The sequence below is a fragment of the Poromitra crassiceps genome (assembly GCF_964638095.1).
Source record: "Poromitra crassiceps genome assembly, chromosome: 17".
NCBI lineage: Eukaryota > Metazoa > Chordata > Actinopteri > Beryciformes > Melamphaidae > Poromitra > Poromitra crassiceps.
This window is the reverse complement of record NC_139635.1, coordinates 14772033-14787741: the sequence shown is the minus strand read 5'-3', so window position 1 is coordinate 14787741 and position 15709 is coordinate 14772033. Positions and strand designations below refer to the sequence as shown.

At 46.1% G+C, this 15709-nt stretch overlaps 1 protein-coding gene across 1 annotated transcript; it reads left to right on the top strand.

The window, feature by feature from the left end:
- Nucleotides 1-13251: 13251 nt before the first annotated feature.
- LOC310792220 (tripartite motif-containing protein 16-like protein) lies at nucleotides 13252-15369 on the top strand (the record flags this gene model as incomplete). Its single annotated transcript, XM_083653948.1, has 1 exon — nucleotides 13252-15369. One exon carries the CDS (start codon nucleotides 13252-13254, stop codon nucleotides 14641-14643), a length of 1392 nt encoding a protein of 463 aa, XP_083510074.1. The 3' UTR covers nucleotides 14644-15369.
- Nucleotides 15370-15709: the final 340 nt, after the last annotated feature.

The window sequence follows — 15709 nt, the reverse complement described above, 5'->3', positions numbered from 1 at the left end:
GACACAGGAAACCAGAGAGAGGAGGGGGGATTTGTGAGGTTTGGCTAACAGGTGACACAGGAAACCGAGAGAGGAGGGGGGATTCGTGAGGTTTGGCTAACAGGTGACACAGGAAACAGAGAGAGGAGGGGGGATTTGTGAGGTTTGGCTAACAGGTGACACAGGAAACAGAGAGAGGAGGGGGGATTTGTGAGGTTTGGCTAACAGGTGACACAGGAAACAGAGAGAGGAGGGGGGATTTGTGAGGTTTGGCTAACAGGTAACACAGGAAACCAGAGAGAGGAGGGGGGATTTGTGAGGTTTGGCTAACAGGTGACACAGGAAACAGAGAGAGGAGGGGGGATTCGTGAGGTTTGGCTAACAGGTGACACAGGAAACAGAGAGAGGAGGGGGGATTTGTGAGGTTTGGCTAACAGGTGACACAGGAAACAGAGAGAGGAGGGGGGATTCGTGAGGTTTGGCTAACAGGTGACATAGGAAACAAAAAGAGGAGGGGGGATTCGTGAGGTTTGGCTAACAGGTGACACAGGAAACAGAGAGAGGAGGGGGGATTCGTGAGGTTTGGCTAACAGGTGACACAGGAAACAGAGAGAGGAGGGGGGATTTGTGAGGTTTGGCTAACAGGTGACACAGGAAACCAGAGAGAGGAGGGGGGATTTGTGAGGTTTGGCTAACAGGTGACACAGGAAACAGAGAGAGGAGGGGGGATTTGTGAGGTTTGGCTAACAGGTGACACAGGAAACAAAGAGAGGAGGGGGGATTTGTGAGGTTTGGCTAACAGGTGACACAGGAAACAGAGAGAGGAGGGGGGATTTGTGAGCTTTGGCTAACAGGTGACACAGGAAACAGAGAGAGGAGGGGGGATTTGTGAGGTTTGGCTAACAGGTGACACAGGAAACAAAGAGAGGAGGGGGGATTTGTGAGGTTTGGCTAACAGGTGACACAGGAAACAGAGAGAGGAGGGGGGATTTGTGAGGTTTGGCTAACAGGTGACACAGGAAACCAGAGAGAGGAGGGGGGATTTGTGAGGTTTGGCTAACAGGTGACACAGGAAACAGAGAGAGGAGGGGGGATTCGTGAGGTTTGGCTAACAGGTGACACAGGAAACAGAGAGAGGAGGGGGGATTTGTGAGGTTTGGCTAACAGGTGACACAGGAAACAGAGAGAGGAGGGGGGATTTGTGAGGTGTGGCTAACAGGTGACACAGGAAACAGAGAGAGGAGGGGGGATTTGTGAGGTGTGGCTAACAGGTGACACAGGACACAGAGAGAGGAGGGGGGATTTGTGAGGTGTGGCTAACAGGTGACACAGGAAACAGAGAGAGGAGGGGGGATTTGTGAGGTTTGGCTAACAGGTAACACAGGAAACAGAGAGAGGAGGGGGGATTTGTGAGGTTTGGCTAACAGGTGACACAGGAAACAGAGAGAGGAGGGGGGATTTGTGAGGTTTGGCTAACAGGTGACACAGGAAACAGAGAGAGGAGGGGGGATTTGTGAGGTTTGGCTAACAGGTGACACAGGAAACAGAGAGAGGAGGGGGGATTCGTGAGGTTTGGCTAACAGGTGACACAGGAAACAGAGAGAGGAGGGGGGATTCGTGAGGTTTGGCTAACAGGTGACACAGGAAACAGAGAGAGGAGGGGGGATTTGTGAGGTTTGGCTAACAGGTGACACAGGAAACAGAGAGAGGAGGGGGGATTCGTGAGGTTTGGCTAACAGGTGACACAGGAAACAAAAAGAGGAGGGGGGATTCGTGAGGTTTGGCTAACAGGTGACACAGGAAACAGAGAGACGAGGGGGGATTCGTGAGGTTTGGCTAACAGGTGACACAGGAAACAGAGAGAGGAGGGGGGATTCGTGAGGTTTGGCTAACAGGTGACACAGGAAACAGAGAGAGGAGGGGGGATTTGTGAGGTTTGGCTAACAGGTGACACAGGAAACAGAGAGAGGAGGGGGGATTTGTGAGGTTTGGCTAACAGGTAACACAGGAAACAGAGAGAGGAGGGGGGATTTGTGAGGTTTGGCTAACAGGTAACACAGGAAACAGAGAGAGGAGGGGGGATTTGTGAGGTTTGGCTAACAGGTAACACAGGAAACAGAGAGAGGAGGGGGGATTTGTGAGGTTTGGCTAACAGGTGACACAGGAAACCAGAGAGAGGAGGGGGGATTTGTGAGGTTTGGCTAACAGGTGACACAGGAAACCGAGAGAGGAGGGGGGATTTGTGAGGTTTGGCTAACAGGTGACACAGGAAACAGAGAGAGGAGGGGGGATTTGTGAGGTTTGGCTAACAGGTGACACAGGAAACAGAGAGAGGAGGGGGGATTTGTGAGGTTTGGCTAACAGGTGACACAGGAAACAGAGAGAGGAGGGGGGATTTGTGAGGTTTGGCTAACAGGTGACACAGGAAACAGAGAGAGGAGGGGGGATTTGTGAGGTTTGGCTAACAGGTGACACAGGAAACAGAGAGAGGAGGGGGGATTTGTGAGGTTTGGCTAACAGGTGACACAGGAAACAGAGAGAGGAGGGGGGATTCGTGAGGTTTGGCTAACAGGTGACACAGGAAACAGAGAGAGGAGGGGGGATTTGTGAGGTTTGGCTAACAGGTGACACAGGAAACAGAGAGAGGAGGGGGGATTTGTGAGGTTTGGCTAACAGGTGACACAGGAAACAGAGAGAGGAGGGGGGATTTGTGAGGTTTGGCTAACAGGTGACACAGGAAACAGAGAGAGGAGGGGGGATTTGTGAGGTTTGGCTAACAGGTGACACAGGAAACAAAAAGAGGAGGGGGGATTTGTGAGGTTTGGCTAACAGGTGACACAGGAAACAGAGAGAGGAGGGGGGATTTGTGAGGTTTGGCTAACAGGTGACACAGGAAACAAAAAGAGGAGGGGGGATTTGTGAGGTTTGGCTAACAGGTGACACAGGAAACAGAGAGAGGAGGGGGGATTTGTGAGGTTTGGCTAACAGGTGACACAGGAAACAGAGAGAGGAGGGGGGATTTGTGAGGTTTGGCTAACAGGTGACACAGGAAACCAGAGACAAAAGTGACACATGTAACATAATAAGACAATGATCCATCAAAGAGTCATTATGTGCGAGGGGCTGATTACAAGTGAGACACAACTGGGTCAGGCATGAAACATGGTCCATGTAGAACTACAAGGAAACAGAATACGCAAAGAAATATACACCACAGGTTTTCAAAGTGGGAGGCTCAGTGCATGGAAGTGAAAAACGATATATTAAATGAGTTACTAAAAGGAGATCACCATAACTCAGAGCCGATTTTCAACCAACTTTGTATTATAGAACATCAGTATCTGAAAACTGTAAACAGTTTTGCAGTCATTCATTTATGGCTCATTTCCACCACATTATAACAGCACAGTACAGCTCTACTCGACCTGGTCTTACTCGTCTCTACTTGATATAGACCCTTTTTCCATAGCAAGTTTACTCGCCTCCGCCCACACCTGGTCGTCATAGCGACCGCATATCTGTCCTCCGCCCATAGCCCAAGTAGGCTATAACGTATAACGTTAAAATTAAATCCATACACAGAACTTTTAAACTGGTTATGAAATACTCTAAATGACCTACAGTGTACATGGGCAAATGTGACAATCGGCCCGGAGAATGGATATCACTTTGTTGTTAACCAGTGATGTCATTACAGTGGCCTAAACCTATAGAGAGGCAAAGTGACCGCCTACTTCCTGCTTCAGCACTGTACCAGAGATTTTTATCCGCCATTTATTTTCCCATAGACATTTCGTAAAATGTTTATATTGCTTGCTTATATAATACGGACCAAAACGTACAAAAAAAAGCGGATTTGAAGAACATATTTTTTCAATGTAGTTTTTTATGTTTGGTCCGAGTGAAATGTTCTATTGTCTCTCCCGATTCTAAATATAGCTGAACCGTTTGGTTTGAAAAAGTAAAACGATTTTTATAAGCATTTTACAAAATGTCTATGGGAAAATAAATGGCGGCTAAAAATCTCTGGTACAGTGCTGAAGCAGGAAGTAGGCGGTCACTTTGCCTCTCTATAATGGTGTGACATGTGTTTACTTTTGTTTTTAAGGGCAGCGCATCGTGTATAGTATAGTGGGCCATGTTAACCATCACACCTGTGATGGGAACTGCGAAGGAGAACGCGTTGGCGTGCCCATTATGCGTGCAGATTAAAATATGTGACAAGTAGAAAAGCACAGTGCTCATTTAGACCAAGATCAGAAACACGACACACAATCAGCCCGGATCACGTTTGGACTCTTGAATATTTAAAATTTCAAACTTTTCTCTCACCAGTGGTGATTTGAATCTGCATTGCAAATCTGCTCCAGTCGCACAATGGCTGTCGTGTCATGTCGGAGGGATTCTGTGTCGCCTGGATGGGGGAGAGGGGAGAGAGGTGGAACAAACGACATTATAATGAAAACCTGTCTGGACCGGGTCATGACCGGTCAACCAAAATACACATTCCTGACTGCCAGACAACAGCCAGCCAAGCATCTTATGGATCTATGTATTTCTGTGTTGGGCGAATGTGAGTGAAGAATGAGAAAGTCACATATAGAATGTTAATATAAACATTTCTCACAAGAAACATTCGTGAAAAGGTTTTAAACAATGTATCGCACTGGTCATGATGCATTCATGCGGGGGCGTGGTCAATGGTCGCCACTTTTGGTTTTATGAAATCGAATCGTTTTATGAAATGTGACTGGAATATTCCCCTTCGATCAGGGGTTCCCAACCTTTTTTGGCTTGTGACCCTATTTTGATGGCACAAAAATCTATGGACCCGAGACATTTTGAATTCCGGCAGACCATCGATAATATCATCAGTGACATCGTCAGTCATGTCACATATTATGCTTCTTTTTCCTTGCAGAATTCTGACTTTAGTCTGAGAATTCTGACTTTAGTCTGAGAATTCTGACTTTAATCTCAAGATTCTGACTTTTTTGCCTTAAATGAACCCGACTTTCAGATCAACGCAAGCGAAATGTACATTCTGTAACATCATACTTTTTTTTTAACACAGACAGCAGGCAAACATAAAAGTGCTCAGAGTTCCAATCATTTCATTTACAAAATGCAAAGAGAGAAAAATAAATGAGTAAAGGTGGGGCACCCGAAGGGGAGGGGCCACCATCTTAGCCTATAGAATTACACTATAATGTCCACTGCCGTGATCTCCTACCCTCAATACAGACAACAAGAATCAATGCAAGTACCAGTCAATGTAAATTCCATATGTGTACAGCTGATGTCAAAGTGTCACTGTTCAGAACGTACTGTACGTCACTGTACACTGCTCACCTGTGGGGCCACTGTACACTGCTCACCTGTGGGGGCATGTACACTGCTCACCTGTGGGGCAGCTACAGAAAAAGCAGCATGAAAAAACTTAATGTGGCTTATAATGATGCTCTACGACTGCTCTTGCGTGTCCCTTGTTGGCATAGTGCCAGTCAGCTGTTTGTCACTATGGGTATACCCACACTAAATGCACTTTTGAGAAATCTCATGTACAGATTTATGTGTCGATTAGATGCCTCTGTGAACAGGGTTATTGTGGCCTTAACCAATCCTGCATTAAGCAACACCAGGTTCTATTCTCCTTTGTGGCGACATTGGAGAAAGAGCCTCTATGTTTTATGATGCCTTGTATTTATTTTAGTGTTGTCTTTGCATTTATAATGTATTTGTATGCATTGTATGTCTTGTCTTATGGACCTGCGCTTGTGTCTGAAATAAAGTTTGAATTGAATTGAATTGAATGTCACTACAACTTGTTCCTCTCAATAATAGCTGCTGGAACAAAGCACTGAAATCTCAAACATATCTCAAACATTTAAAAAAGAAGGTATAATATAAGTCTAACATAAATGGAGCAAAACTGAGACAATGCTGCAAAAGGAACAAACATACACATCGTGCGGGGGGGTATGAACACAATGACATCACATTGAGATAATAGCATTGACATGAAGAAGATGACACTAAACAAGACACTTGATCAGCCATGTAGGGGAACAATGTCATTTCAACAGGATTAATGACTCGTCCTACAGTGACGGCCTGGTCCAGTGGAATCCAGGTGACGACCCAGTTTCTGCTCTGCACTCAACTATCTCATGTGGAGCCAACACATCTCATCAGGGAGTCACATTACTCTACCACCCTTTGGGACACGACCCCTCGGCCCACTATACCGGCAAAGTCCACCCCCCCCCCCCACACACACACACACACACGCACACACACACACACACACCCCCCCACCCCCCCCCCACCCTCCGGACAGGTGCCCCGACCAACCAGAGAAGGCACTAGTGCAGCACTGACTGGCTTCCCACCCGCAGACACGGCCAATTGTGTCTGCGGAAAGTCTGACCAAGCCAGAAGTACCGCTACCGGGAATTGAACCCGGCTCCTACGGTAAACCGGAGTGTGTATCCTTGTTTGTGTCTATGTGTCTCCAATCAGCTGTGTGAGGAAACAACACACCCACCTCTCTATTGGTCCTGCCCCCTTTCCTGTTTGGCTTCCCTGTATCAGACATGCCGTTCTTCCATTGGCCGAGAGCGGAGGGGGCGGCGGTTGTTGCTGTTGCTACAGTAGGATCCTGTTGGTTCCCGGCTGTTGCTAGGAGATGCGTGATGCATAATGGATGGTGGGTTTCCTCATGGAGGAGCAAATCTGAAATGCTGATGACTGGACCGTCCCTCTCACTCTCTATCACTCTTTCTCTCTCTCACTCTGTCTATCTCTGTCTGTCTCCCTATGCCTCACTCTATCACTCTCTCTCCCTCTCTCTCTCTCCCTCTCCCTCTCTCACTCTGTCTGTCTCTCCCTATGCCTCACTCTATCACTCTCTCTCCCCCTCTCTCCCCCTCTCTCACTCTGTCTGTCTGTCTCTCCCTATGCCTCACTATATTGCTGTCTCTCCCCCCCCTCTCTCTCTCTCTCTCTCTCTCCCTATCTCTCTCCCTCTCTCACTCTGTCTGTCTCCCTATGCCTCACTCTATCACTCTCTCCCCCCTCTCTCTCTTTCCCTCTCCCTCTCTCACTCTGTCTGTCTCTCCCTATGCCTCACTCTATCACTCTCTCTCCCTCTCTCACTCTGTCTGTCTCTCCCTATGCCTCACTCTCTCCCTCTCTCTCCCCCTCTCTCTCCCTCTCTCACTCTGTCTGTCTGTCTGTCTCTCCCTGCCTCACTATATTGCTGTCTCTCCCCCCCCCCCCCTCTCTCTCCCTATCTCTCTCCCTCTCTCACTCTGTCTGTCTCCCTATGCCTCACTCTATCACTTTCTCCCCCCTCTCTCTCTCCCTCTCTCACTCTGTCTGTCTGCCTGCCTCCCTATGCCTCACTCTATCGCTCTCTCCCACCTCTCTCTCTCTCTCTCTCTCTCTCTCTATCTCTCCCTCTCTCTCTCACTCTGTCTGTCTGTGCTAGGGGTGTGAATCTTTGGTTATCTCACAAACGATGCGATCCCTAGTCACGATTTGATTCAAAATCGATTTTGCGATTTAAATCGATTCTGGATTCTGGATAGTTTTGTTTTTGTTTTTTGAAAACGTTTTCTCACCTGCTTGCAATAATGCAAACACAGTAGGCCTATGCACAACAGCGACCCTAAGACAAAAGGTAATATTTATTTGTGCTAAACTTGCACAAATAAAAATGTCTTAGTATTTCACATTTGTCAGTGAATTCAAACAGTGCTGAAAGTGTGATTCATAGGGGCTGGATAGGTGTTGGAATCACCAGATGTCCCCGATACGATATTATCACGATACACAACTCACGATGCCATAGTATGGGGGTACGGTGGTGCAGTGGTAAGCGCTGTCGCCTCACAGCTCGAAGGTCCTGGGTTCGATTCTCACCTGGGATGCTGTGGGCGCTGGAGTTGTGACCCCCCCATATCCTCAGTGCCCACTGCCCAGGTGGGCTATCTCGTCGAAAGGGCCTTTCTGTGTGGAGTTTGCATGTTCTCCCCGTACCCCCCAGGGGGTTCCTCCGTACATAACCCCCCACTAAAAACATGCAGAAGATCGTCATCCGACCAGTGACGACAACATCTAAAGTTGGTCCAATGATGGTCCAATGAAGGTCCCCGGGCGCTGGAAAGAAATAGCGACCACTGCTCCCGGCCTGCCCCCTGGAGGAAAGGACAAGCCTGGATGGGTCAAATGCAGAGGACATATTTCACCGGCCACCGTCAGCATGAGTGTGTGTAGTGGCCGCATGCATGTGTTGTAGTGTGTTCGTGTGACAATAAAAAAAGACGGGCTGCCGTCTGAAATCGTGTATTGCGATATTGTGATATATTGCGATTTACTACCTTTTTCCACTGCAAATGTTCCCAAAGGAAAACTTTGTCAACACCTGTTCTACAGGTTACATTCAGACAGTTCCACACGTTTAGGCGGCGGTTAAACTGATCCATCAGAAAAGGGACAGATTGATTGGTGGATAGATTTCCGTCTGTTTGTTGGCCTTGTTGACATTCAAATGGGTGTTAGACCAACTATTGGTTTACTCCCTTTTGGTATCAATTTAGTAAGAAAATGAGTCATCCCATGTGGTCGCCGCTATTTTATCCAAAAGGTCGGAAAGCTTCAGATTGGCTGAGCGGATGGTCTGTCTGTTCAGAAAAAAGTTGAAATGATATACCTACTTATACCTAGTGTGAGAAGCTGCCCAGTAACAACACAGTCTTCTACTGTTGGACTCTGGGAACTATAGCCAGTGACCAGTCACTGCTGAGGAAGGGAGCATGGCCATAACTGAGGACACATACCGAGGTCATGACCTCGGTATTTTTATTTATTTATGTATTTATTAGAAAAATAGCCCCGGCCCCCAGATCTATTCATTTGTCATTGATGTTTTAAAACCCTCATAAATAACATGATATATGACATAGTTGATCAGAAATGCAACAATTTGCTTCCTCTCTGTGTGCTATATAGACGGAAGAGACATAACTCACCACAACGTTCACATTTTGCATTGGAGCTAGATTGGGGCTAGACTTTGCGGACAGTTCTATTGAAGTGAATGGGTAAGTAACTCCCCTGTAAGTGATGTTTGTGTACATTGTATTTAATTGAGCAGTATTCTGCCATATGTGACCTGTATGCAGAATATATATTATGTGGGGAGACATTTATTTTTTGTATCATGGTAAAGCAACAGCACAGTAAAAGGATATTAATCTAATATGATGTCTGTAGTTCTTTATAGATCTAGCCTCTTAATTCTGCTCTCAAAGTGCACCAGATTGAAGCATTTTACTTTAAAATTGACACAATCTTCTAACTGGTGGGGCACAGCCCCCCCTGGACCCCCCACGCCGCGCTAAAATGACCTCGTATTTCTCAAATCCTGAGTACGTCTGTGTGCAAGGGAGGGAGTTTATTCTTCCCTTTCCCTGTTCCAACTGTTTGAGGATTCAAACTGGTTTCAGTTTTCGGCAAGTCCCGAGCTCGCTGCCAACCTCTGCTGGGCTACTGCCAACCTCTGCTGGGCTACTGCCAACCTCTGCTGGGCTACTGCCAACCTCTCCTATAGGCTACCACCACCATCAGGCTGTTATCAAGGAAACTGGATCACCAGGACAAAGTCCCTAACGTCTCTAATGACATGTACGTCTTTCAGGAAGCAGCACTGTTTCCATACAGACCATGCCAAAACAAAGGTCAACACTGGTGTTCGCTAACTGAAAACTGCTCAGTCCAATACTCTCTTAGAGAGGTGGAGAAAGACCGTTTTATTGGATGGGCGGGCAGATTGTTCAAACGTTTGTGAGGCGTTATTGGTGGGAATTGGGTAGCAATTAACATTACAGTACCCAAATGACATGATCATTAAGTAATTAGATAGAAATGACATAGTCATTATTACCAGAAATTACCTTTACTTTCTGACCATCTCCATGACGCGGGTGTGGGCCAAATTCTTCCGGGTCGTGTTAACACTTCCGGCGGTCACGGCGCGAAATACAAAAGAACGTCAGAAGAAGAGAGTTGTTTTTGTAGCGGACAGTGCAGGGAATAAAACAAAGAACCTATGCCTACTACTTTGAGCTTGGTACACAGCAAGCAAGCGAGTATCCACTGTTAGCCAGGTCAGATAACGTTATCGTTGACAATGACGAGCACTTTCTTAAAAAACATACCTGGACTCCAACAAAGAAAGCTTCAGATGGTTTTCTCTCCTCCGAGCGCAGCACGCACCTTTTACGTCTATAAGACCCGCAGACGTTAACGTAATTCCCTGGAATGCGAGAATTTGAGAACACAATTTGAGAAAAATTGGTCTGTGACTTTCAAAGCACTCAACCCCCCAAGATTGGTTGAAATGGGATGCAGGTCAGAACATTAACTGTATTTGTGTTTCTGTATTTTACTGCATCTGTGCTCAGAAAACCTTCCCTGGGTAAATATTTACTGTGGGTAAATAATTGGGTAAAATCTAGCTGTGTTATGATAATGAATGTGTGTGCGTGTGTGTGCGTGTGTGTGCGTGTGTGTGTGTGTGTGTGTGTGTGTTTGTGTGTGTGTGTGTGTGTGTGTGTGTGTGTGTGCGTGGGTGCGTGCGGGTGCGTGCGTGTGTGTGTGTGCGTCCATGCGTGTGTGTGTGTGACTGTGTCTGTGTCTCTCTGTGTGTGTGTGTGTGTGTGTGTGTGTGTGTGTGTGCGTTCATGCGTGTGTGTGTGTGTGACTGTGTGTTCTCAACAGGTTTAAAATAGGATTGCCATTCACAGTGTAACACTGACCTTTCAGAGAGGATGAATGATGCCGTACACATTGCTTCCTATTGATCATTGAACAAGCAGGGAAAATCCAATCGTGTTTTAACTTTTCGTGCAGACAAACATACAGAGGGGGCAAAATATCTGAAACACCTTTGTCAAATTGCAAAAATAGAGTCAGTCCCTGCCTATTCCAAATGCTCAATGCACACATGCAGTTTCAAATTGATTGGCCAACCTGTTGGGGAGATGAATGAATGCAGACAGAGTTGTATTCATCTTATAGTAGGATAAATATAATATCCTACTAAATATAATATAAATATTAAGCAAAAAATCACTAATGTATTTGCAAACTAACTAAATCATTCACAATGAGCTTTAACCACAGTTTGGTGACCTAGCCTATGTCTAATAATTCACATTGACCGATAATTATATCTATCAGACGTCACTCAGTAATTGCTTCACTTTGTCCATAAATCTGTACAGTATAGTCTGTTTACTTAAGTGGATTTGGAAGTTAGATGCGAATTAAAGTGGCAATACCCAATTTTTTGGATGACTAGAGGCCTACGAAGGACAAATTGAAGGATAAAGGCTAACAGTTAAAGCTAACCGTACCTACAGAGAAGAAAAATAAGCAGTCTCAGATTTTTTTTATCCCACTGAAGGTTGTACGTTTACTTATTTATAGTCTATGTGTAGTATTTCTTTTACTGATGCATATGACTAGAAAATATTTGTAGAGGTTCCTGAATGATATTGCGTGAACCAAAGTGAACAGCCGGTGGAGAGTTCTGCATTCAGAAACAAAGGCCCAGGCCGACTCTGTAAAACATGATAGAAACTGTCTAACCAGTGCTGGCATGTTGATGATGGTCTGAGGCCAGACTGTTGTCATGACAATGCTGAACAATAGCGGCCAGCATTGGAGCAGAAATTACACTGACCCTTAAGAGGAGATAGGAAAAAGGTGAAATGACACCTGTATCCCCCCCAGCCTCTGTCACATTGCTGATTGGCCAGATATGGGTGGCTCTATAAAACATTTTTTTGTTTTTGTTTTGTGCTTATGTGATTTTCTTCTCTTCTGGTTTACTGGTAGAGGCGCTGTAGGAAGGGAAAAAGCTAAATGACCTTTCGGGGCATACTGAGGTTGGTTGTGGATGTGGTTAGGCAAAGGCAAATTCCCTTGGTGGGACTTTCAGCGCATTCTCACTCCGAACGTGTCTCATAGCTCCGCTTCGGGAAGCGCCTTTAGCGATGTCCTTAAACGCTTTGGGAAGCCCATCTCATTTGATAGAATGCACTCTGAGGAGCAGCACGCAGCTGTGGGTTCAGGCAAAGGTCAAGCACGCCCTGGGGTGCGTGCTCCAGTATAACTTGGGAAATACGGTAGTGCCGCCCAGGGCACACGACCCTTGTTATGGGGGTAGGGTCTCCATGGGAGACTGGTGGGTCCCCTGGAGACCCTATCCCCTCTAACCTCAACACACCTCCCCAATGCCTAAACCTAGTCCCCCCCCCCCCCCCCCCGCCACCTCCCTGCCTAAACCTAGTCCCCCCCCCCCCTCCCCCCCACCTCCCTGCCTAAACATAATTCCCCCCCGCGGGTGGTAGCTCTGTCCCCTGGGTGATACTACTGTGAGACTACTGTACCATAATTCCCAAATCATCCTGGACAACGAGCCTGGCGGGCGTGCTTGACCTTTGCCTGAACCCACAGCTGCGTGCTGTTCTGCGGAGTGCGTTCCATCTGAACCCACAGCTGCGTGCTGTTCTGCGGAGTGCGTTCCATCTGAACCCACAGCTGCGTGCTGTTCTGCGGAGTGCGTTCCATCTGAACCCAGCTGCGTGCTGTTCTGCGGAGTGCGTTCCATCTGAACCCACAGCTGCGTGCTGTTCTGCGGAGTGCGTTCCATGAAAAGAGATAATCCCCCCAAAGTGTTAAGGACGTTGCTAAAGGTGCTTGACAAAGCGTGGCTCTGAGACGAGTTCAGAGTGAGAACGTGTTGAGTCTTTCCCCTGTAGAAAAGAGGCAAGGTCAGGTGCATGCAGAAACCTCACATTCATTGGATCTTTGCAGACAAAGTCATCCTCAGTCCTTCATATTGAAATCAGAGAGAGAGAGAGAGAGAGAGAGAGAGAGAGAGAGAGAGAGAGATGGAGAGGGAGGGAGGGAGGGAGGGAGAGAGGGAAGGAGGGAGGGAGATTCTAAATAGTTTTACTGTTCAGTTTTCCACAAGCCATTTAGCAGGTTTTGGACCTTTATTTTAAAATGTTGCATGATTCATCCTAACATTAACTGTTGCTTATGTAGGCCCCTTGAATCTATTTGTCTATTCTTCTTCATATTGTAAACACACACTGCCTCTTTAAGACTGCTCCTCTTCCTGGATTATAGCAAAGCCTGATAACTCCTCCCTCTTCTTCCTGCTCTCCCACACAGCCTCTGTTACTGAGAAGAGAAATGGCGCAGCAAGGATTTCAGCTGGAAGGAGCAAACTGCTGTTCGATCTGTGCGGATCTACTGAAGGATCCGGTGACTATTCCCTGTGGGCACAGCTACTGCATGAGCTGCATTAAAAGCTGCTGGGATAAAGAGGATGAGAAGAAAATCCACAGCTGCCCCCGGTGCAGACAGACCTTCACACCGAGGCCTGTCCTGGTGAAAAACACCATGTTAGCAGAGTTGGTGGAGGAACTGAAGAAGACAGGACTCCAAGCTGGTCCCCCTGTCCACGACACAGTCTCAGCCATAGCAGAAAGGGCCGAGAGGCAGAAAGAGCTTGGGGTGAGTCGGCAAAAAATCCAGCAGAGAATCCAGGACAGAGAGAAAGACACAAAGGTGATTCAGCTGGAGGTGGTTGCTATCAATTTCTCTGCTGACAAAGCAGTGGAGGACAGTGAGAAGATCTTAATCGAGCTGGTCCGTCTCATTGAGAAAAGAAGCTCTGATGTAAAGGAGCAGATCAGATGCCAGCAGAAAGCTGAAGTGAGTCGGGCTGAAGAACTTCAGGAGAAGCTGATGCGGGACATCTCTGAGCTGAGGAGGAAAGACTCTGAGCTGGAGAAGCTCTCACACACAGAGGATCACATCCACTTCCTCCACAGTTACCACTCGCTGTCATGTCTCAGTGAGACTGCAGACTCACCCAGCAGCAACATCCGTCCTCTGCGTTACTTTGAGGATGTGACTGTGGCTGTGTCAGAGGCCAGAGATAAACTACAGGACATTCTGACAGAGGAATGGCCTAAGATCTCATGGCGAGTGACTGACGTGGATGTTCTACTATCACAACCAGAGCCCAAGACCCGAGCTGACTTCTTACACCATTCACGTCAGATCACACTGGATCCAAACACATTAAATACATGGCTGTCATTATCTGACGGGAACAGGAAAGCAACATATATGACAGAAAAACAGTTGTATTCTCCTCACCCAGACAGATTCATTGAGAGGCATCAGGTCCTGAGTAGAGAGGGTCTGACTGGACGTTGTTACTGGGAGGTGGAGTGGAGCGGGATGGGAGTTTCAATAGCAGTCTCGTATAAGAATATTGGCAGAACAGGAATCTCGAGCGAATGTCAATTTGGAAACAACGACAAGTGTTGGGCATTATATTATTACAACAATGGTTACCAATTCAGTCATAACAATATCAAAACCGCTATCTCAGGCCGTCGCCCCTCCAGAGTAGGAGTGTACCTGGATCACAGTGCAGGTATTCTGTCCTTCTACAGCGTCTCTGACACCATGACTCTCCTCCACAGAGTCCAGGCCACGTTCACTCAGCCTCTCTATGCTGGACTTTGGATTTGTGTTGGAGCCACTGCTGAGTTGTGTGAGCTTAGGTAGACATTACAGTAAAGCAGCAAGTAACGCAGTAAAAATAAAATACATCAATACAAAATCTCCATCTATGTTGCTCAGCCTCATCATGTGGTTTTTCTGCTCTGCAATAGTCACCCTGTCAATCAAACAGTGTGGGCGGAGCTTATCTTTTCTCATGCTATACCTAGCCAGTTCTTTTTTTGTTCATTCTAAACAAACCAGTGATGTAAAATGCATATACTGTCTGGAGCAGAGGATTCCCCCCAGGAACGAGTTACCAGACACCAGCTATATTTAGGCTACAATTATCTACTCTCTATCACTGATATAACACTCAACCTATCCAGTTCATAAAGTGTTTTCATTGCCTGTTGTAGCCTAAATCATATGAAAATGTAAACTGTGGTCTGTATAGTTCTTATCTTTGTTTCATATTTGTATTGTTGTTTTTAATATTTTCTGCTGGTTCTGTTCCATGCATACATGGGCCTTAATGGAGCCAGCACTAGAAGTTTCATAGCTCAATTATTGTTGATAATGTTGATTTGAGTCCGACACTTTGTAACTTTCTTTTCTTTTTTCTCACTTTTTTATTTATTATTATTATTATTATTATTATTATTATTATTATTATTATTATTATAGAAAATTGATAGGGAGAGAATTAATAGTTTTCCTCCACAGTGCTGACATGCTGCTTTAACAGACTGATTGTGTGGATGAAGTGAATATGTACTGTAGATGGAGAGATTGAACCAGAGTCTTGTTGACTCTTTTACCACGTTTTAGTGATTTGGTGTGATGAAAATGAATGTTTGCAAAGATCAATAAACAAGTATTTTCCAAGAATGTATTAAGTATTCTGTATTCATTCCAGGAAGTCTATCAAAACTCATAGAGAAAATGTGAAACTAATATTACAATATAACTGAGACAATTCCCCCCTAAAACCCAATAGCTTTCTTCACTGTAGAGCTGGGTTTAAAACAAAAGTTAGATTTTCCCGGTTCAAATCGATCTTTATTTGAATGGTCTGATATCAATTCATAAATAGATGGATGACATTTGCCAATGAATCTCTTATCTTTCC